We start from the raw sequence: 24,688 nt of genomic DNA, 5'->3' as shown, positions 1-24,688 counted from the left end.
TGGAGCAATGATTCAGAGAAAAGCGTATAATTTGACAATACGCTAACGATTATTAAAATTTAACCTCGCGTCACCTACTTTTTGTCGACACGAAATTTCCTTCTCCGCTCCCCCCCCCCCCCCCTGTTTTTCAGTTTCAACCTCACCATTTGATACATTTTAGGTGAGAGGAAATTTTCAGCGTCGGCGATAGGGTAAACCCTGATGACCTCATAACAATTCACTTTCAGTTTTAACTTATTTTATTAGTACTTTAGAATTTTCAGTTAGCAATTCTATAGCTTTTGTTGCAAAGAAAGCCAGTCGTTTCTTAGATTTTAGCTCTGTTAAATGCACTACTAAATACAAAATGTAGCGGCATGTACACTCTGCCCACAGATGATATGGAATTGGCATACGTCTAGTTGAGGCGAGTCTATCTGAATGAGGGGGGAAAGAAAAAAATGCGCGTGTTCCGTCAATTTCAATAAGACTATGCTTAATTTAGAAGAGGCTAACATACATCTGCAAAAGCTGGCATGCCTGAAAACTAAGGGGTGCGTCTATTTCCACCGGTAAACAGCATGCATGCCTTTCCATCTCATTAGAACCGCTATATAGACAGGCCGACGCATCGGCTTAAGTTTAGCCATTTTGGATCGGATCTTTCACTTCTGCACTGCTTGGGTTACCACAGCACAGTTTCGGATTTCACCAAATTTGCCGAAAATAGTACTTTATTTAATAAACAATTCACGTGCCGCTAATAATCGCTCGCATTGAACAATCACCAAACGCGAACAATCGCCAGAAAGGACAATCAATCAAACTCGCGCTCCGATCCAAAAAGGCTGATCTTAAGCTGATGCGCCGACTCGTATATATACCTTATATAATATACGTATATATACCTTATATACTCGTATATAAACCTTACATCTCATCGGTATTCAGACTGTACTTCAGTATGCGAGCTGGGAAAAAACATCCATAGATCAAAGTTTCATCTACACGCACACTGCAGAAGGGTCGGAAAACAATCGCTGTTGTTTATTAAAGAAATATCGTCGAATTTGTTGATTTTCAAGGAAGTTAATGTTGAAGTGAACTTTTGGTTTCAATCGGATATCTCAAGGGAAAAAACATGGTTAGTCGACACTCTAAGTCGCTGCCAGGGGAACCGAAGTGTCGAAGAATTTCAACTGGACGTCAATTTGATGACAAGTTAAGGGCAACAAATACCGGTTAAGAATTAACAAATCACATTGACTGAATCACAAACTAAATAGATCTGCTATTTGTCCTGTAAAGCGATCACCTTCACATTGGTAAGATGTTATTGATCTTTGTCATCATCGGCTATTTGGACGTGACTGTAAGTACTTCTACATATTTATAAATTTTGAGAAGGGCCAAGCACTTACCATCGAATCCTGCAGGATAATTCAGGTATGGGACGGGTGAGGTTGAATGGGGTCGTTGAGCACAACTTCAAAGCCGGTAGAGTTTTATCGCTGCATGGTTAGTAAACCTGTTTGGAAAAAAAATAAAAATATTTTAGATTACTGTCGATTAAAAAAAACATCTCCATCAAGCCTTGGATGGATAGTCTTGCGCTTGAATTAAGTCACTGATGCCCAACAAATGGCCCGCGGGCCACATCCAACCCACGAAGCTGATCCGTGTGGCCTGTTGTTCTGTTCTATGTTACAAATTGAAAAGCACGAGAAGTGACAATAGCTCACATTTGGAGCTAAATATTCTGAAATTGGTTTCTGAAAAACGTGCATTTAATGAAATTAATATCAAGTAATTGATAACGAAAATTATTCGTTTTTAATTTCCTTTCCTGTTCCATAGTTTCCCCTGTAACTTAGAAAATAATACAATATTTTAATGTGTTATGTTCTGCGAGAATAGTTTTAATATGAAGTGCGGCCCTCGGATGTAGTAAATGTTGGGTATCACTGATTGACGTGCATTCACTTCGATGAGGCCATTTTCTTGAGTAAATAGAACACATATTCTCTCTTAACTTGTTATAAGCAAAAAATATGTCGCTTCCGAAGAGGATCGGAATCAGTTTTCCTTACAGTTAATACGTCAGAAGGGTTTCGATTTGCCTTGTTTTTAGAAATGAAAGCGAAATATACTGCAAGCATTTTATGGCAAAATTTTTTACATTAGAACAAGAGCTGGTAGTAAACTGGTTGAAAAGAATTTTAAAGTTTTCACTCGATAATGGATAATCTTTTAATTGGTTAAGGGTGAGGGGGGAGGGGGAGAATTGACTTGTCGTGATCATTGTTTCTGGTAAACGTTTTGAAATCTAGTTACGAGATAATAGTTTGGCAGACAATACAAGTCAGTTCTCCATCCGTGACTCTCTCCCCCCCCCCAACAACCAATCACAATTTACAACTAAAAAGAAAGTGTCGAATGTCAAGCAAATTTCACGTGATTTTGTTTTCAGGTGATAGAAAAACTGAAAAGGTAAAAAAAAAAAAAAAAAATTCGCATTAGCAAAGCAAGATAATGCTTGAAACCAGTATAGGAAATCAAAATCGAACTGAAAACAAATCTTCGTGAGATACACCTTTCACCTAAGGGTCCCCTGCACCTACCGCTGCTTGTGGTTTAAATAGTTGGATGGGACTCAGAAGACAGCTCTGATTTTTTTTAATCCAGAGCAGAAGCCGAGCAATCCTTTTTCCAACACCTCCAGATGTATCGTTTCACTTGAAGGACTTAGTGACCAGGAGCATATTTAACTTCCTCCAGTCACCATAACTGAAAAATAGTGGATCTTCGACCGGCGGGGATCGAACCCGGGGCCTCTGGTCACAAGCCCGATGCCTCACCGATCAGGCCACCATGGCCTCATGTGAGATTTCATTTGTGTCAAATTTGCCTGAACATTGCATAATACGTGATATGGTCCTATGATTAAAACGCCTTACCAGTGGACAAACTCGAAATTCTAGTCAATGAGCAAATGGTATTTTTATCTTAAACCAAGGTTTCGTTGAGATTTTTTCATATCCTTGTATTTCATTTACATCATTTTTTATTTTCTTTCTTTCTATCTTTTGGCTCTTATTACACAGGTTTATTTTGATATAGACTATAATCTGAAAGTCTTGCCTCCCTTACGCATGATATATTTTTATATTCTATACAGTACAGAATACATATAAACAACACGTGAAAGAATTTATATCACAAAGAGAAGAAAGTGCATCCGGAGCGAAGTCATGGGAGTCGAATTTTTTATTTTATCCTCTCTACTTACTGCTCTTCTTTTGTTTTTATTCCTTTCTGTTTCATTTTCTTTCTCTTTTACTTTTTCAAAGCTATTTTCTTTCATATAGATTCGTTTCCTTTCCTTCTCCCGTGTAGGCATTGAATGGAAGGAATTTACTGCTGTGATTTCATCAAAGAAGAAACGTTTTAACCCTTATTTTCAAAGTAATGACAGCACTACGACAGAGTGGTGTAGTGATTGGAAGTTGGAATCTTATGCCCAAAAAGGCGCAGGTTCAGTCCTAGCTCCAGTTGGTGGATTTTCAAGATGCAAAAAATCAAGTGTTATGCTGTATGCATAAGATCCCCGAGCACTCGTTTGGCGAAAAGTGTTCTTGGCAAAATTAAATTCCTAGCGCAATTTCGCATCAAATAGAGCCTAGATGCCTCCATCTGATAGGGAAACTGGGAGTAAAAATTTTAGAGGTAAAAGCATTCGCCGATAGCGATGCTACATGGAAGAATGGATGCTGTTTCCGGGGAACGCTCTAGGTCTGCAAAAAGGCAGTACTCCTAACGCAGCAGCATTAGGGGAAAAAACGTTTTATTCACTAATCGGACTGTTACTCACAAATCGGACTACACTCTACTAGCAGAGAAACGTTTTAAACCATAAGGAGAAGTAAGGAGGGATGAAACAATTCTAATTAAAATATTTTTAACAAATTGTTTTCTACTGCTGCAACATTGTAACTTCAAATCATCAAATTAAAACATTTTAGCACATTTAAAATGCATAAAATTTATAGTAACTACTATTTTAGTAGTTTTGAAAAACAATTAAAATAATACTAATGATAGCCCATTCCTCCCTTAAGTAAGGGAAGGATGGAACTGGGGCATGCATACTATTATATGTATACATGAAATTATGCAAACGTTAATGAATGAGATTGAAAACTTACATCGAAAAATGATACGAAATAGCCTTTTCTAAGTATAACTTTACTGAACCCAGCAGCTAAAATGATTTACAGCAACGAATGCAGTGGTATGGCTGTTCCATCAGGTGGAAGAGTAAGAAATTATAAACAATGCTCCTTTCGGGCCTAATTCTAGGCATCCAATCCCCCTTATTCTCCCAATACATGTTAAATATGAGGAAGTGAGAAGCAAAGGGATGCAAGTGGACTATTTTAAGTTTCGAGTAAAACGCGTTTAAAGATCATATCCTAGGTAGATTTTCATTGAATTTCTTTTCTAAATCATGCTATACAGCAGCACCTACCAGGGCTACTAGTACAATCCTTGCCCAAGACAGAGGAGAGGTTCTCCTACCATTTGTACTGGTTATCTCCAAATTTTTAATTTTGCCACTTGCATCCCTTTGCTTCTCACTACCTCATATTATTTAAATGTTTTAAATGGAAAACGTTCAAAGTAAATTTTGAATATTACCACAGACTTTCTTTCCTTTGCAAAAGCAAAATCACCGAAGACAGCGAGTCATTAGGACTGTGAAGAAAGCTTTAAAACCCATCATTTAACCCCAGAAGCGGTCGTGGAAAAGTAAGATATCAATGTGCGTAATCATGCAAGAGAATCTCTCTAAAACGAAGACAAAAGGCTTCATTAAGCTCTTTAAAAAGGATATTATTAAAGTTTGATTTAGGAAGTCTCATGAGTCATGGTAAACAATGATTTCAGAATTTTGGAATATTTTAATATGAACCCAAAGGGGTTGCTGTGTTAAGCTTTATATGCGAAAGCATTAAAATTCTGATCTGTAACCTTTTTGTGTGACGGAAGTGACGTAGTTGTTTTATAATTGTTGCCAAAATCAATGAAAAATAATAGTAATTATAAAATTAAAATACTTCCGCTTTTTAATTGTTGCCAATAACAATGAAAAATTACAATAATTATAAACTTAGTTTTGTTAATAAATTTAACAAATTAATTTCAAGGCAACAAGCATACATTTGGATTTTGTTGGCTTTAAACTTTTCAAGTGATGCAGGTAGGTGTTCGGAGATTTATTTGATTCAAGTCCAGTCATCACTTTAAAAGCGTAATGCACATTGCTTAAGTTCAGCGTTGAAATTAGTTTGTTAACTTTCATTGAGAAAATTAACTAAATAATTGCTATTATTTTTCATTATTTTTGGAAAAAAATAAAAAACGGATTTCGAGTATTGTTCAGTTTTCTCATTGTTTAATATCTATTTTCATCATTAAAATATACAATTTGTTTTGTAAATATGCGTAGGTCAGATGCAGAAAGAACAAGAGCGTGGCTTGATAGAAAACGTGTGAGTGAAGTGATAGCTCAGAATGAAAAAAAAGAAAAGATAAAAATTTCTCTTCTATCGTGTGTCTTTACGACGCACCATTAAGTTCTTTTCTTTACCACGAATGGGGGTACTTACACTGCAAATTCTTTGTGTGCATTAAAAACACGCTTGGAATACTTAAATTCAGAAAAAGTTCGCTAGATGCCTGAATGTGTTCGAATCTAAACTATGCTCTGAATCCGTTGTAAAGAAAGTGCACTGAAATCTGTTTTTTAAAGTGAACCGAATCTGTCCCGTTCGAGATATTTGTTAATTTTAAACTTGAGAACAGATTTGAGAACAGATTGGGGACACCTTTGAAAACAGATTAGGAGCACCTGTGGGAGCAGTTGTAAAATCATCGGTTTTTGTTTTCGTAAAAACATAATTTCCACAGCTTTCTTTAACTACCAGCCGATGAAATCAATTTCATATGATATAGAAATTTTGTTGAAGTAAATCACTATTAATAGACTTCGCGAATGCTTTCATAAAGGATAGGTAGCCTTCCCTCATCGAAGACCGTTCATTGCTCGGTGACTGACAGCGGCCGCGAATATAACTGTAAAATTAACAGCAAAAACCACTAAAAAATTTTACGGATTAGGATAAGGATGAGGCTCTAAAAATGTGCGATTAAGTTCTAAACAGGGGACATGTGTACGTGTTTGAAAAATGTTCTCGAAAGTGAACAAAATGTGCGCTAAACCAAACAGGTCTTCTGAAAAGTGTTGTCATAAGTGTTTTTAAATCTACTCCAAAAAGTAGAGTTCGAAGTGTTCTGAAAAAGGGACAAGTACCCGTGTTCAAAATGTGCTGAATTTTGGTTATTGTCACGTGTTTAGTGACACTCCCAAGATTAAGACAAATCGACTGATGTAAGAATTACCAAAATTGGCCAAGGCGTTTAGCCCCTAGAACACCACATGGGAACAAACATACATAGACTTATAAACACATTACCCTTCTTTAAGTCGCGCACGTGCAGTCGGGTAAAAAGGAGTCTATAGTGGCCTTTCATATCGTTTTTTGAGGTCGTGTCCAGAATTGATTGAATGTTTGGAGGCCATGTAACAAACAAAACGTTTAACTTCAAACTCCAAAAAAAGTCTGCTGTAGAGGCACCTTCCACCTAACCTGCCCCACTCCTCCCCCGACCTCTTTTGACTCCCCCCCCCCCTATTTTTTGATGTACTTCCCGCCTACGGATAAAGAGTAGTATCTGCAGATATTATTATTTGCGATATTTAAAGAAGCGTGTTTTGTATTCTATACTAACCATAGGAGACTATTGGAATTTTACGTTTTTTTCGTTTTATTGTCATTGGAAACCAAAAAAGCAAGCTTGTCAAATAAAGCTTATGTGCAATAACCGTTAAAAATGCAAAACAAAAAGAAAAAAAAGAAAGAAAGACAGAAAAAGAAAAGAAATGAAAAAGGAAATAATTGCAAACATGTAGAGGAATGTGGGAAAAAGTGAAATGGCTGGGATGCCTGATTTTTTCCAAAACAAATAAATTGGAAATTTGTTTTGAAAATTACAGAACAAAAAGAAAGAACATTGTATTTTAAACAAAACTTGCGTTGAAATATTTTTTTTAAATTTTCGGTATTGATTTTGAGCCTTCAAAAAAAAAAAAAAAAAAAAGTGGCAATTTTTCACTTTTATTTTCTTGAGGTAAAGTGAAAAGTGAAATATTTTTCTAATGAAATATTTCTTTTTTTGATTATAAAATGTATTTTTGATCAAATGAATCTAAATAAAATTTTGAATGAATAAATGAAAAGAAAATAGAATAATAAACGAATAATTAAATTAATTAAACAACTAATATATGAAGAAAACAAATGAGTGAGTAAAATAGTGAATGAATAAGGAAATAAAAGAATAGATGAATAAATAGGTGAATTACTAAATGAATGAATGTAAATTAATTATTTAATAAATGAATACGGAAGTGTTTCAGTAAATGATTGAGTGAGTAAACGAAATGAACAATTTCACTTTGCCCAATCCACTTTGCCCCGCACGTACTCAGCTTTTTGAGCAAAATATTTAAAATGCAAATAGGCTTTATATTAAATAAATAAATACTGTACCGAATATTAGAAGGTCTCAATTCATGACTAAAATGTTAATAACTAAAACTTCATTATTTTAGAATATCAAAAATATTTTTTAACTGACAACATTACATTAGAATAGGAGAGTCAATTTTTGAAAATTGCCTGCAATTTCATAAGCTTTAATCTTCGGCGCTATATCCCCCCCCCCCCCCGACTGGAATAGACTACATGTGCAACTACATTGTTAAAATAGTAAAAGATAGGAAGCGTTAACGCAGAATAAATATTTCACCTTTTCACTTTGGCCCATATTCCTCCACTTTTTTTACATAATATATTACAATAAGCGTATCAATTTTTAAAAATTGCCTGTATTATCATAAGCTTTAATCTTCGACGGTATTTTTTTTCGCTGACTGGAAAAGATTACATGTGCAACTACATTGTTAAAATATTACCAGAAAGGATAAACGTTTTACCTTTTCAATTTGCTCCACATTCCCCTACTATTTTTTGCCTTTACATGCAGCACAGTTTCGACCTCGGCTTTGAATGATTTTGAGTTCCCCCCCCCCCCCCCCCCCCCCCCCAGCGATTAAGCTTTTTGTGAAGCATATTTCAGAAATAGGTTTTATTTTTTATTTATTTACATTTAAACTTGTCTTTACTTATTCAAAAGTAAATTTAATTTTGGAAGAAATTTTTGTTACAGTTCATTTGTCGATACAAAATTATCGAAAATAAAAAGTTTCGCATAACCGAAATGTCGTGACATTCGCTTCTGTAAAACGTTATTCCCTGCTCAGAGAGTTGTGCAGAAAAAAGCCAACTTTAAGTAGGTTTGCCCTTTTTGTCGCTGTAAAGAAAAATCACTATTTTGCGATACTTGTCCACTACTTGAATTGTAGACTGCCGTAGGTTATCCGTACGTGGGAGGGAGAGGGCAACAAGGGCTGAAACTGCCCCCTAACTTTTTAAAGTAATGGGGTTTTGCCTCTCTCCACTTTTTTTAATTCAAAATTAAAGATAGAACAAAAAATTATTAAGTTGATTAATTCACGTGTCCCCAAAACTAAGAATTGACTTAATAAAGTATGAGTTTTATATTTTTATCAAGTTATTATTTCATGAAAAGTAAAATTGAGGTTTAAATGGGAAAAAACTATACTGTGGCCACATCCATCCCAATTTCTGAGGTCGTATCCCGAATTGTTTTGAGGCCAAGTAACCAATAATAAGGTTAAACTTCAAATTATAAAAACGGTCAGCTGTAGGGGCACCTTCCGACCAACCTGCTCCCCCGCCGTCTCCTTTACCCCCCCCCCCCCCGGCCGTCAATTTTTTGATGCACCACCCGGCTATGGATAAAGGGTAGCATCTGCAGATATTATTTTTGAGATATTTAAAGAAGCGTGTCTTTCATTCTATACTAACAGTAGGAAACTGTTGGAATTTTACGTTTTTCTCGTTTTATTGTCATTAGAAACCAAAAAAGCAAGGTAGTCAAATAAAGCTTATGTGCAATAGACGTTAAAAATGCAAAAAAAAAAAAAAAAAAAAAAAGGGAAAAGAAAAGAAAAGAAAAAAAAATGAAAAAGGAAAGAACTGCAAACATGCAAACATGTAGGGGAACATGGGAAAAAGTGAAATGGCTGAGATGACTGATTTTTTTCAAAACAAATAAATTGGAAAATTGTTTTGAAAATTACAGAACAAAAAGAAACAACATTGTATTTTATAACAAAACTTGCGCTGAAACATTATTTTTTATTTTCGGCATTAATGTTGAACCTTCAAGAAAAAAGATTTCAATTTTTCACTTTTTTTTGGGGGGGGGGGAGAGGAGGGGGGGGTTAAGTGAAAAGTTAAATTTTTTTTCTAATGAAATATTTCTTTTTTGATTATAAAAGGTATTTTTGATCAAATGAATCTGTAAATAAAATTGTGCGTGAATAAATGAAAAGAAAATGGAATAATAAACGAATAATTAAATTGATTAAATAATTAATATATGAAGAAAACAAATGAGTGAGTAAAATAGGTTAAATGAATGAGAAAATAAGTGATCGGATGAATAAATAGGTGAATTACTAAATGAATAAAAATAAATTAATTAATTAATAAATGAATACGGAAGTGTTTCAGTAAATGGTTAGTTGGTTGGTTTATTTATTTTCAATGGCGCAAGAGCCCTTGAGGGCTATACTGAATCAAACGATTTTTTAGTTTAAATTATTTGCCTAAATATAATGTCAGAATATGATAAAAGTAAACGTGTTTTGAAAAAAAAAAAAAAGGTAGAGGCATCAGTAGTTTAAAATAAGCAATAAAAAACATGCAAACATTAAAAACATTTAAACAACTTATGGAACAATATGTTGACAAAAAACGTGGAAAAAAGGAAAGGGATAAAATCAGATTTTGACGACACACACACTAAATTAAAAAGGAGAAGCCAATCTCCAGGAGGAAGGAGTACAAATTGCGATGGGGTGGGTCCCCCAGCAACTCCTTTAAATGTGGATTAAAATCAGTAAAATATTTAAAACGTAATTGATTAAAATTTGGGCAGTTACTTAAAATATGCAACACTGTTTGATTTACATTACACGTGATGCATGTCGGAGCTGGATTGCGGCATAAAAGGTATTTATGGAAGTATCTGGTATGCCCAATGCGAAGTCGAGCTAATAAAACTTGTTCTCTCCTAGTAAGTTGTAATGGTTTGAAACCTGTCGTCGAAGGCTGGATCGAATGCAAATTATTTTGTGTCTCAAGATTCCAGGTCCATTGCCAATGCGTGTTAAGACATTCAGATATTGCGTTTTTAATGTCATCAAGAGGGACACTATCATCAACCAGGCTATTTGTGGCTTTGGCAGCTGAACCGGCGGCTTCATTGCCGGCAATGCCCACGTGACCAGGGATCCAACAAAAGAGTATATGAAAATTATTTTGTATAAGATTTTTGTATAAGTGATATGACTGGGTGACTATGGCGTGGCTATTATTATTGCAGTGAGTGATGACTTCACTGAACTCCGAGTCAGTGTATATTACCCACTTTTTGTGGACGGATTGGGCTATTGATTGTAGAGATGAAAATATAGCTTTTGTTCATGAGTGAGTGAGTAAATGATTGAGTGAATAAACGAAATAAGCTATTTAACTTTACCCCACATTCCCCTACTATTTTTACATAATCTTAATATATAAAAATCAATGTCCTGAGATAACATATATATATACATATATACATATATATATATATATATATATATATATATATATATATATATATATATATATATATATATATATATATATATATATATATATATATATATATATATATATATATCAACGCACAGCCGAAACCGCTGATACCTCAGACTTGAAATTTGGCAGGCATGTTCGCATGATTACGAAAGTAACCACTAAGAAAGGATTTTTCGAAATCTCAATTAGTTCGGGAGAAATTAATTAAAATCCGCTAATTTCTGCGAAATTAAAACCTGTCATTGAAATTTAAATCCCTTATTTTAAGAGGCTTTCCTCCATTTAAATCATTATTCAGTACTTCATCTCAACTTTGGGTCGATAGCGAATTTTAAATTTGATATTGTTTTTATTTCTCACGTGATTCTTCGAGGCTTTTCTCAAGTCAAATAATGATGTTTCTGTCTTTTGCTTTCATTTTTTCAAAACTAGAAACGAAGTTTTTAAGAACATCATCATAGGCGGACTATCCTTTTGAATTTAGAAGAGTGCAGTTTCCTGTAACAGTTTGATTTGCAATAACCGTTAATAAGTCCCAAGGACAGACATTAAAAGTAGCAGGGATCAATTTAAAGAAGACTTTTTTTTTTTCACACGGCCAATTTTATGTAGCTTGCTCCAAAGTCTGTTCATCAAGCAGCTTAATAATTTTAGCACCAGAAAAAAACCAACCTAAAAATGTGTTATACAAAGAAGTTCTTGCTTAAACATAGGTATAACAATAAAATGTGGATGGCCTGTGTTTGCAAAGATAATCAATACTTTAAAAGGATCGTTAATAACAGTTAAAGATCGGTTAAGTACAAGGGCATATATATAAGGAGTCCAGGGGCCCCGGGATCCTCCCAAAATTAGAAAAAAATATAGGTAATAAGTAATTATTACAGGGGATTTTCGAAACTAGGTGCCCCAAACACTGTTAACCACCCTTGCTAATTCCATTACCCGAGCAATGCCGGGTACGGGAATGCTAGTATATTACAATACGCGTATCAATGTTTGACAGTTGCCTGTATTATCAAAAGCTTTAATCTTCGGCGGTATCTTTTTTCGCTGACTGGAAAAGACTACATTTGCAACTACATTGTTAAAATATTATCAGACAGGATAATCGTTTTACCTTTTCACTTTGACTCACATTTCCCCACAATTTTTTGCCTTTACATGCAGTACAGTTTCGACTTCGGATTTGAATGATTTCGGGTTTTTTTTTTTTTTTTTCTGCGATTAAGCTCTTTGTGAAGCATATTTCAGAAACAGGTTTTAATTTTTTATTTATTTATTTATGATCTTGTCTTTACTTATTCAAAAGTAAATTTAATTTTGGATGAAATGTTTGTTACAGTTCAATCGTCGTAATAAAATCATCGAAAATAAAAAATTTCGGCATAACCGAAATGTCGTGACATTCGCTTCTGTAAAACGTTATTCCCTGCTCAGAGAGTTGTGCAGAAAAAAGGCCAAGTTTAAGTAGGTTTGCCTTTTTGTCGCTGTAAAGAAAAATCGCTATTTTTTTGTGATATTTGTCTACCACTTGAATTCTACACTGCCGTGGGAAGGTAAAGGCATAGGCGACTCGTACGTGGGAGGGGGGGGGGAGAGGGTGATAAGTGCTAAAACTGACCCCTATCATTTAAAAGTAATGGGGTTTTGCCTCTCTCCACTTTTTTAAGTTCAAAATTACAGATATAACAAAAAAATTATAAAATTGATTGATTCACGTGTCTGAAAACTAAGAATTGACTTAATAAGTATGAGTTTTGTATTTTTATCGAGTAATTATTCCATAAAAAGTAAAACTGAGGCTTAAATAGGAAAAAAGGATACTGTGGCCATCCATCCCGATTTCTGAGGTCGTATTCCGAATTGTTTGGAGGCCATGTAACCAATAATAAGGTTAAACTTCAAGTGATAAAAACGGTCAGCTGTAGGGGCACCTCCAACCTAACTTGCTACCCCCGCCCCTTCTTTGACCCCCCCCCCCCCCCTCAATTTTTTGATGCACCACTTGGCTATGGATAAAGGGTAGCATCTGCAGATATTATTTTTGAGATATTTAAAGAAGCGTGTTTTTCATTCTATATTAACAGTCGGAAACTCTTGGAGTTTTACGTTTTTCTCGTTTTATTGTCATTTGAAACCAAAAAAGCAAGCTTGTTAAAATAAAGATTATGTGCAATAGCCGTTAAAAATGCAAAAAAAAAAAAAAAAGAAAAGAAAAGAAAAGAAAGAAAGAAAGAAAAAAAAGAAGAAGAAAGGAATTGCAAACATGTAGGGGAATGTGAGAAAAAGTGAAATGGCTGAGATGACTAAGCTTTTTCAAAACAAATAAATTGGAATTTTTTTTTTTTAAATTACAGACCAAAAAGAGGAAACATTGAATTTTATATCAAAACTTGCGTTGAAACATTATTTTTTATTTTCGGCATTAATTTTGAGCCTTCAAAAAAAAAAAAAAAAAAAAAAAAAAAATTCACTTTTTTTTTCCTTGGGGTAAAAAGTGAAAAGTGAAATATTTTTCTAATGAAACATTTCTTTTTTTGATTATAAAAGGTATTTTTGAAAAAAAATTAATCAGTAAATAAAATTTTTAATGAATAAATGAAAAGGAAATGGAAAAATAAACGAATAACAAAATTAATTAAACAATTAATATATGAAGAAAACAAACGGAGTGAGTAAAATAGTGAATGAATAAGAAAATAAGTGAATAGATGAATAAATAGGTGAATTACTGAATGAAGGAATGTAAATTAATTAATTAATAAATGAATACGGAAGTGTTTCAGTAAATGATTGAGTGAGCAAACGAAATAAGCTGTTTCACTTTGCCCCGCACGTATTCGGCTACTTGAGCAAAATATTTAAAATGCAAATAAGCTTAATATTAACTAAATAAATAGCGCACCGCATATTTGAAGGTCTCAATTCATGTCTAAAATGTTAATAACTAAAACTTCATTATTTTATAACATCAAAAATATTTTTTAACTTACAACATTACATTGCTATAAGAGAATCAAATTTTGAAAATTGCCTGCAATTTCATAAGCTTTAATCTTCGGCGCAATTTCTTTTTTCGCCTGACTGGAATAGACTACTGTGCAACCACGGATTGTATGGAATTTTCAAACATCCAGATAAGAGGAATCTATTTGAATGAGGGGGGAAAGTAAAAATTTGATGCTGGTATTCCGTTCATTTGAACGAGACTCTACCTCTGCAAAAGTTGGCATCGCTAAAAAATAATAGATTCGTCCATTTCCGGCTGTAAAACGGATGTTTGTCTTTCCATACAATCCGTGGTCAGACAGTACATGTGCAGCTACATTGTTCAAATATTATCAGACAGGAAGCGCTAAACGCAGAATAAATATTTCACCTTTTCACTTTGCCCCACTTTCCCCACTTTCCCCACTATTTTTACACAATATTTTACGATAAGTATATCAATTTTTGAAATTGCCTGTATTATTATAAGCTTTAATCTTCGGCGGTATTTTTATCCCCCTGACTGGAAAAGACTACATGTGCAACTACATTGTTAAAATATTACCACACAGGATAAATATTTCACCTTTTCACTTCACCTCACATTCCCCTACTATTTTTTGTCTTCACATGCAGTACAGTTTCGACTTCGGATTTGAATGATCTCGAGGTTTTTTTTTTCAACGATTAAGCATTTTGTGAAGCATATTTAAAAAATAGGTTTTAACTTTTTATTTATTTACTCATGAACTTGTCTTTACTTATTCAAACAGTAAATATTATTTTGGAAGAAGTTTTTTTTACAGTTCATTCGTCGAAATAAAATCATTGAAAATAAAAAATTTCGGCATAACGGAAATGTTCATTCGCTTCTGTAAAACGTTATTCCCTGCTCAGAGAGTTGTGCAGAAAAAAGCCAACTTTAAGTAGGTTTGCTTTTTTGTCCGGTGTAATGAAAAATGGCTATTTTGCGATACTTGTCTACTACTTGAATTCTATATTGCCATGGGAAGGTAAAGGCGTAGGCGACTCGTACGTGGGGGGGGGGGGAGGGCGACAAGGGCTGAAACCTAAAGTTTTAAAAATAAAGAGGTTTTGCCTCCCTCCACTTTTTTAAGTTCAAAATATAGATATATCAAAAAATTATAAAATTGATCAATTGACGTGTTTAAAAAACAAAGAATTGACTTAATAAGTATAGGTTTTATATTTTTCTCAGGGCATTATTTCATGAAAAGTAAAATGGAGGCTTAAATGGGAAAAAAGGAGTCTATTGTCACCATTCATCCCGAACTTTGAGGTCGTGTCCCGAATTGTTTGGAGACCATGTAACCAATAACAACGTTAAACTTCAAATCATAAAAAAGCCAGCTGTTGGGGCACTTCCCACCTAAGATGCCACCCCCCCCGCACCTCCTGACCCCCTCACTTTTTTGATGCACCATCCGCCTATATGAATAAAGGGTAGTATCTGCAGATATTATTTTTGAGATATTAAAGAATCGTGTTTTGGATTCTATGCTAACAATATAAAAATGTTGGAAGTTTACGGGTTTTTTTTCGGGTTTTATTTTTATTGGAAACTAAGTAAGGAAGCTTGTCAAAACAAAGTTATGTACAATAAATGTTAAAAATGCAAAAAAAAAAAAAAAAAAAGACATTAGAAAGAAAACAAATTTGCAAACATGTGCTATTTTTTCCTTCACATGCAGTACAGTTTTGACTTCGGGTTAGAATGATTCCGGTTTTTTTTTTATTTATTTATTTTTTTTAAGTATGGATTGCATGTACCCATAGGTCACTGACGTTTTAATTTTTACCATTCACCTAATTCATAAAATTACATCCGCACTCAAAGCTTCGTACCTTTGACTGAATGTTTGCTCGATCTTTAGATTTTCTTTCTCAACCGATTTTACGGTCTAACCATGCTACAGTTCATGTGTAAGGACTGTGCAAAAGTGACCTTATGAGTTGAGTAATAATATACACAACGAAAACATAGAGGTGAATTTAACCTCTTTTTTTCAGGTTAAGTACAGAAGCTAAATATAAAAGTGTAATTTAGTAAATGTCCAATCACATTAATGCTTATGTTATACAGTTAAGTGTTTTGCAATAAACTTACTGCGAAATTGACAATATAAGAATCGATGTATGGCGCATAGTAATTTCAGAAGAGATAGAAATATTTTTTATCACTGTCTTCAGCTGGTATTAACCTCACTCTTTTTATATCATCAACACTTAAAATGTTCATCTTATTTTCTGAAAACGCAAATTTGAAATGAGAGGCGTGGTTATTTGAAAAATTTCCCAAAACGTTTATTTCAAATCAATAAAACTTATGCACAACTAATGTCTCAAATCACATGAACCGTAAATCTGCGTATACCAAGTTTAGTAAAAGAGAGAGCTTCTTTTCCATCTCTTTCTTTCTTCTTGCTTTCAGTTCCGGTAGTTACCGCGTTTAATTTAGATTTGTTATGAAAGGTTCCCAATTTACTCGATTGATTTTTAAAAGAGCAGCTACGAGGGTTGTGTTGGGTTTTTATTGAAGAATTAAATTTTATTTCTGCGAAGAAACCTTTCATAAAATGGATTTACATGAAAGTGGGTGTGGTTTTTGCTGTGTTTTGGTATAGTTTACATTGAGTATACTCTCTTTACGCCCCCTCCCACAATAATTTTTAAATGACAGGCCTGTATTTATTTAAATAGTAAATTGCTAATGTTTTTAACTAAGTGAAACAATATATATCAGCGAACAATAATAATGAAAAGGTATTTCAAATTAGGAACACATTATAAGCTTTCTTTGATTATGTAAATACATAGATTTTTTTCATATATTGTAAATATTTATTGTGGTGCGCCAATCTTTTCTCCTTCTTTTTTTTCCCTTTTTTTTTAAATTTAGTTTTGCACGTTTAAATACGTTTATTAGTAAGTTAAATGTTCCGTAATTTGAATATGAAATCTTCTTTTTCTTTTACCCAAAGCGCGATGCAATTAGGCATACGAACTGTCTTATTACTGCTCTTTTACTTTTTGAAATGTCATCGCATAGCTAATCACTTTTTTACGACGTTAATGCCTCGTTAAAGCAGCTCGATTTCTCTTCAAAAAACGACATTTTTTGAAAAAGAAAATCATTCATAGAGCTTCAGCTCTTTGAAAGCAAACGGTCTATTATTTCAGTCTACGAATGTCAATTTCCGTCATTTAAAGAGTCGGGCATTTCACGACCCTGATGGAACACTACGGACTTACTGCAGAGCCTGCATGCACATTCGAAAGCCCAACTTACAGGAAACGAAAGAATGTATACTCACGCGATTATCATTCTCTGTGGTTCACTTCCTTATTTCGGTTCTTGGACACCTCGATATTCGCTTCAAAATTAGCGTTGAACGCTGGGGAAAGGGAAAAATATTCATCCACCTGACATCTTGTCCATCGGGATATCTTGTGCTAAGTGCTAATAACGGCCGCTAGATGGCGTCAAAGTAGTAATGGCAGCCTTCTATACTCGTTGTGGTTTGTTTACGCATCCGAAATGTGTGCAATGTTCTTCAGCTACAACATTCAAAACGGCAATTGTGGTAATATTTGCTAATATTTAAATATATTGTGCGCATTTTTAAATGTCCAGTTTTCTCTCTTATTTCATTGCAAACTCATATGCATAATAAATAATAATGAAAATAGTATGTTGCAATTTCTTCTGATAAGCTCTAAAGCAGCGGTTCCCAACCTTTTTAGTTGTGCAGCCCACCAGTTTTGTAGTTACTACCGTTGAGGCCCACTAACTACTACATATTACTTGCTCTTTAATATACCGTATTGGGATTGAAAGTGCGTTAAAAACAAGAGTTGACGTTAATCCCCTTTACTTCTCATGCTGCAACACTGATACAGGTATACTCTGATACAAGAACAATTTTCAAAATAGTATTTATGAAAGAAAATAACTTATTGCATTCACTTAGCTGGCATAGCTACTAAGAAGACTCAAAACAAGTCATTAAAGTTAAAGCTGCATGAGATTTTTGACGCTGTTTTTCCTCTACCAGGGAGTTGTCATCTAGGTTGAAACTAGATAAGTTTAGTCTCAAATAAGTCGCAACATTCAATGCATTTTTATATTATTTTTTTTAAAAAAACTTCAATGAAAAGTCTCATTCAAATTTGTTAATTGTCGAGAAGCCCCTCAAGTGTCTCAATTCACTGGTTAGTCACTCCAGTTCAACAAAGAAGGAACATTTTTAACTTCAAATTTGAAGCTAATACTTGTTTCTTTGGCAATTTTCTTTAAAAGCGTTTCAGAATCATTAGATTTCATCTTCAACTATAGGGGAGATATCCTAAGAAATATGAAAAATCTTAATCTTAAAGTTCTTTAATGGCTATGAGCCAGGGAGAGCTTTTGGGTAATGGTACATCTTATAGTTTTTATCTTCTATACCATCAGGGCCTGATTAAGATATCGAGGGGCCCTAGGCCAAATACTTTTTTGGGCCCCCCTGTATTTAAACTGAATAACTTTAGCTGTTGACTGAAACAATTTTAGCCCTAGACTAAAGTAATTTCAGCCATTTGGGCGCCCCTAAATATTGAGGGCCCTAGGCCACGGCCTAGTTGGCCTATTCAGTAATCAGGCCCTGTATACCATTCCTTCTGAATGCAAGTGAATTTTCGCAAAAAATGGAAATTAAGACATCTATATTTATTTAGGTCAGATTCTCAACCAATGTCCATGGCCCAGTAACACGCTGCTTGTGGCCCACAAGCGGGCCGCGGCCCCTGGGTTGGGAACCGCTGCTCTAAAGTAATCTAGAAAAGCTGGAAAAAAATTACAATTTTGCTGTGCCAGGGCTCTATTTTTATATTTACTTTAAAATTTGCCAGTTCTTATTTATCGTTTCAAAATAATATACCTATATTTAACAGGGGTGTCTCGAGCTAAAATTATTGGTAAAATTCTCAATTTACCAACTGAAATCCCAATTTTACTGAGTGATAAAATATAAGCATACACACTAGGTTTATGACTTTAAAAATGTTTTTAGCCTGTAGTAGAAATCAATGAACTTTTTGATGCATGTTCTGAAAATTAAAATTGTTTTCTTCAATTCGTAAAAAAGATTATGCACCAGGCCGTTGTTTCAAATTTTTGCAGGGTGTCAAACACACTCGATACATGTAAAATAGAAAAACAGCAAAAACCACTCCCACTTTCATATAGTAGTAAATATAATTTTCTCAAAGCCAAGGTGTGTCAATTGCTGCCTCCTGAATCCTGATCCCCTTAAGTTTCTGATCCTGTTCTGCACCAATGGCATTGAAAATTCTTACAGTTCAGTAATTTCATCACAGTTACAAGAAACTAGTTGAAATAAACTTCTGGTTGAAATTATCTTTCGTATTTTTAGTACTGTTCTGCCATGAATTTCACCCCTGGTATGGCAACAATAATCGTTTGTGAAGTATGGACAACAAATTTATCAACACAAGTTAAAAGTAGTTCCTGGCTGCAGAGCAATTTCTTTTTCATCCATCAAAATCAAGCTTCCTATCATGTATTTGAGATGAAAGAACACAATACTTCCATTCAGGAATCAAGTATGAATTGATATCACGATTGAAAGGTATGGTTGCCCTCCCCCCCCCTCTACATTGAGCAATGGCGTGCCCCCTCCTCAAATACCCCAGAGTGAGAACCCCCCTTAAAAAGAAAGAAAATACCCCTCAAACACCCCCCTTAAAATTTCAAACGCATAGTCTACGCCATGACCTTCTATGATGTAGGCGGATTTAGGCCGAAATATTTGGGGGTGCAACAATTACAGGGATCTGAGGAGGGGGGGAAGCTATTTCCGGAATAACAAGGCAGTGGCGAAATCAGAAAATAATTTTAGGGCGGGACACACTTTTAAGTCTAAAAAACGCGATGTAAACCATATATTAGGAGATGGGCAATTCTTAACATTTCAAACTGCAGAAAAAGTCTTAAACGAAAGTCAATATTAGAAGCAATGGGTGAATCTAGCTACTGGTTTGGAATGGGATTCACGCTCCAGAAAAAATTTGAAATAGTAGTTTTGAAAACGCAATTTTACAGTTCTTGGTGATATTTTAGAGGCAAGAAAGGTACGTGTGGCTCCAAGGCTTTTTTTAGAAATTTTAGTCTTATAAATATGGTTATAGTCCGTATTTATAGTTTGGGTTATGAATGAGACTCATAGACTGCCTCCAATCGATTTTTTGAAAAGCAGATAGAAATACGTAACCCCCTCCCCCACGCTACCTCTTTAACTTTTCATAATTGAAGTTCCAAAAATACTACGGAGGACAATTTTTGATGCTGTTACCGGATGAGGTGTTCTGGAGCTCTCCCCAGGAAAATTTTCGAAATTGAAGTCCTAAAAATGAAGTTCTTCTGCAATAATCCATGGTATTAAAAAAAAGGATTCTCCCACTTAAATGTTTCGAAATAGTAGTTTTCAAAACCAAAATATTAACATTCTTTGATGATAATAGAGAAAGGGGGGTCAGAGGCCCTTGTTCGAATATTTTCCAAAATTAATGTCTTAAACACATGAGTGTAAGACCATATTTGGTAACGTTAGGGACACTGCAGTTTTTCAAAACTGAAGCTCCAAAAACGAAATTTTAAACGATTTTCGATGTATTTAGGTGATTAGAAGATCTTCCTTGGAAATTTTACGACAGTGAAGCCCAAGATTTGGAGAAGAAACATTTTGAGGACCAATAGATAAAATGAAAACGAAATAGAAAAAAAAAATTTAAAAAAAAGGGAGGGGGAGATATGAAAGAAAGAGGATTGTGCGAGAAGGCACACAATTCACCGCCAATAATCTAAAGCTGTTGAAAAATTTATATGTCAATATTTCTTTTTGAAAGAGAAATTAAGATTTTTTTCCCAACATTCTTTTTTTTTCCGTAAAATAACTGCGTTTTCCCAAAATGAGATCTTTTCTTCTCTTCAATAATACAGAATATTTTTGTAAAAACTTCTACTCAGCATTTTGTGGGGAGGGTCACCAGTTTTGTGCCCCTTCCCCTCTGGATGCACAACTGCAGTAAATTGTCCGGTAGTCCTCCTTCAAAAAATTTTGATATTTTACCTTAAAATTTTTGGTTTTCGGTTGATTTCGGTGTAGATTTTATTGATCAAGTTTCTTGCAATAACCATGTTTTTTTTTTTTTTTTTTTGACTTTATTAGCCATTGTTGTTTTAAAATAGAAGAATTTGTATTGATATACGAATAAATACCCAATTACAGAACATGCAATTATTCTACACAATAACATGGCATAATAAATTCTTTGAGAAGTTTCTTTATTTGCATGAAATTATTTATTAGGTTTTTTTTCTCCTCGAAATGGACAAATTTACTTTAATTCTTAATATGAGCACAGTTATGTTTTTCTTTCACTAGGGACGTGTGGTGATACACTGGATTTAAGTAAATTTACTAGTATAGCAGCTATGAATTGTTTCCCCCAACTGCGTTTCTGAGTGAAATATACTAAACTAATTTTTTTTCAAAACCCAACCAAAAATTTTGAGGGTGCGGCGCACCCCCTGGCACCCCCGTAAATCCGCCTATGTGTTGGTGTAATTTTTCTGGCGCATGTTGGATTAGACCAACCTACCCCAAGTAATTTAAAAGTTTTTTTCTCTCTTAAATCTCAAGAATAATAACATTACTAGCTACATTTCCCGGCTTTGCACGGTTCACCTCGAAAATAAAAGTTATGTCAACTGACGTGTGTTCAGCAATCAGGCTTGAACAAAAAACAAAAACAGTAAACATTTTAAATCCCTCGATTACAGGAGAAGCCTTTAAAACAAAACCCAGAATTTTATTTGCTCATATTCAAGACAAAAAATGGCAACAGATCTTTTGTCTCAATGATTTTCTTCATTGCTATAAATTTTAATAAAAGCATTGTTGCAGAAAGTTGAGATGAAGCACTGAATAATTTGAATGGAGGCCTTCAAAAAATAGGAATTTTATGTCAAAATCTAAGTGTCATAATTAATAATTTTCAATTGATATCTCCACTAATTATTATCGGAGAATTATGTTAAATAGCCAAACATAAAGACGAGAAGATTACAAATCCATCAATACCTGGTTCGATGGTTAGTTCACTGTCGTTTGTGAGAAGAAACTTGGACATAGATACATATGTACATACTTAGATACATACGCTCAGTTTTTAATTATATAAGATTCTAATTGTTTGTATGTATATTCATTTCATGTTACACATACAGTCAAGCCTGCTTATTAGAATATCGGTTTAAAGAATGTCCTGCTTAATGTAATGCATTTTCAATGTACCAAACCGCTTATGTCTATTATTTTATGGAATATCCCGCTCATTAGATTTTTTTTTTTTTTGGAAAATTGGCTATTCTATTAAGTGGGTTCAACTGTGTATGGAAATAATTATAAAATAACTTTGGAAAAAAATCAAAGGCATATTTTATATTTATTTAACAAAATTATACAAAATTAATGTTATAAAAAGACTTATTGTACATTCTTATCTGCATGTTTTTACTATTTATATTTTCAAAAAATTCTTCTAGAATTCAGCAGACAATTGTTTTCAAAGAATAAAATATAATCAGAATAGCCAGGCGGGAAAAAAAACGGGAGGGTACTTACTTTTGTCCCTTTCTGTGGTCAAAATATTTACATTTCTAAGTTTTTTTAAGGGAGGATGATGTTTCCAAGCCTAAGGACCCATTGGGAATTAGTTCCCTTTGAGAACTAATGTTGCAGACGCGTATCCAGGATTCCCTGGATATGCTTCTGCAACAGCCTCAACAAAGTGCACCATCTCTGCCAGATGAAGTTTATTTTTATGCTCAGCACCTTTTTTTTTTCTGGAGTTCTTGCAAAACTTTTGATGGGGCACCCTTCCGCATTCATGCATCGAATTTGAGCAGTTTGGAAAAACTCCTTGGACAAAACGTTAAATAGCACAAAGTGCACTGCAGACGTGTGTTTCAACCTTACAAGAACGTCTTTTCAGTGCAAAAGAAATGCGCTTATAGATGAAAAGACATCCCTTCTGTCGGACATCTTTTCATCCATAAGCTATTTGTCCTTGTTATTTCTTAGTTTGCTTTTTATGTATTATATGCACAAAGTTATTCATTCAATTTAACTTGAAGAGGGTTGAAAAACATGTTTTTCTGAATTTGAGGTCTGAAAAGAGAGAATAATTACTAACCTCCCCCCCCCCCCTACCTCTCCCCTCACCTCCAAAGAAAAGAAAGCTGCAAGTAGAAAAGATTTCAATTTTTATTTAGTTTAAATTATGTAATGCTGTGGACGGTGGTTAATTGAATCGGTGGTTTATTGAATCAACCACTTTAATGAATCAAATTGTCAAAAACATAATAAAATCCAGCTTTACTGAACTAGCCGCTTTATTGAATCAGCCACTTTATGGAATCAAATTTGTTGAGAACAAACATGATTCATATAAGCGGCAGCCACTATATTTTGTCCAATAAAATCAAATGAGGGTACATTTTTGTAGGTCTTTAATGTAAATTACAAATTATGTTATTTACTTACAGAACATCCTTTTTGGTTTTAATTCTTTTCACATGGAATCAGTTAGTGCATAAACTCTACTGTTTTTACATTTGTGCTTTGTTTTGTCAGGGGTTGCAAAGTTGTCACTCTCAGAGGTGGAGCAGCTCCAAAAAATTAGAAGAGGGACCTGATCTGGAAGCATTCATTGCAGGCGTGATACCACGAGGTGCAACTCACAAGGATTATGAAGGGCAGTTACAACTGGACACATCAGATCGGAGAAAGTAAGCAGATTTTGTAACTTAATGTGCAGAAAAATCTCTTAGGAAGAGATAAAGTATGCTGTTGCTTAAACTCAAATCGAGTATCCGAGCCCGAGTTGACAATGCTACCTGAAAAGCAGATGTGTATGGTTTCTGTTTACCACCACTATGGTGGAAGTTTGACTTAGCTCAAACAGCCTGCAATAAATGGTAGCATCATCGATTGACATTTCGATAATTTTGATCCAAACCAGAAGCCAAACAATTCCTGGTTCAGCACTCCCACAGGCATTGATTTGGGATGAGGACTTGGAAGACTGTAACCATGACAGATTTTAACATGCATCAGTCACCATTAGCTAATACAGACTATCTTCAACTGGGTGGCATCTAACCTAGAGCCCTCCAGTTACAACTCCAACGCCTTACCCAGGGGTAGAAATTTAGAAAAATAAGTCACTGGTCTAATGGATGAGAAACAAAAAGAGCTTCACTGATCCATTCTTATATCCTAGTTTTAAGTTATGAAATAGTAAAGAAAAAAGACAAAAATATCTAAAACAAAATTAACATGACAAATGGAGTCAATTACAAATTTTAATAGATATGTCTGAGGACTGAAGAAAAGAAGGAAACTACTGGTTACATTATTGTTCACAAATATTGCTCACGGAATTAAGCCAAGAAAATCTTATCTGTGTTGCTACTTTGGGAGGAAAGCAATAAGGTGGCGAAAACAATATGTTTGTAATACAGGGTTCGTATGCTCCTTATCAACTCCTGCTTTTTAAGAAAAGAAAATAAGGGCCCTTAAAACTCCTGAATTTTGCTATTTTATCTCCTTACAAACTCCTTATTTCTTTATTCTACATGACTCTAAAGATTTTCTTCTATCACCAATCTGATACGAGTGATTACGTTACACCGAATTTCTCAGGAATTC

General features: G+C 34.2%; 2 protein-coding genes across 2 annotated transcripts in view; one reads left to right on the top strand and one right to left on the bottom strand.

Moving 5' to 3' along the window:
• LOC129224772 (uncharacterized) overlaps positions 1–17,351 on the bottom strand; it is a 73,456-nt gene extending 56,105 nt beyond the window's left edge. Inside the window, exons 1-2 of the mRNA XM_054859320.1 lie at positions 17,228–17,351; positions 1,404–1,510 (exon numbers count right to left, since the gene is read on the bottom strand). The gene's annotated coding sequence lies outside the window, so the exon portion shown is untranslated. The remainder of the gene's footprint in view (positions 1–1,403; positions 1,511–17,227) is intronic.
• Positions 17,352–17,386: 35 nt separating this feature from the next.
• Positions 17,387–24,688, top strand: part of LOC129224670 (lipoyl synthase, mitochondrial-like) — a 40,061-nt gene continuing 32,759 nt past the window's right edge. Inside the window, exons 1-2 of the mRNA XM_054859213.1 lie at positions 17,387–17,497; positions 23,612–23,766. Of these exons, the coding sequence (XP_054715188.1) occupies positions 17,408–17,497; positions 23,612–23,766 (245 nt within the window). The 5' untranslated portion in view covers positions 17,387–17,407. The remainder of the gene's footprint in view (positions 17,498–23,611; positions 23,767–24,688) is intronic.

Source organism: Uloborus diversus, chromosome 6 (genome assembly GCF_026930045.1).
Source record: "Uloborus diversus isolate 005 chromosome 6, Udiv.v.3.1, whole genome shotgun sequence".
Taxonomy (NCBI): Eukaryota; Metazoa; Arthropoda; class Arachnida; order Araneae; family Uloboridae; genus Uloborus; species Uloborus diversus.
This window is presented reverse-complemented; position numbering and strand designations above follow the sequence as displayed.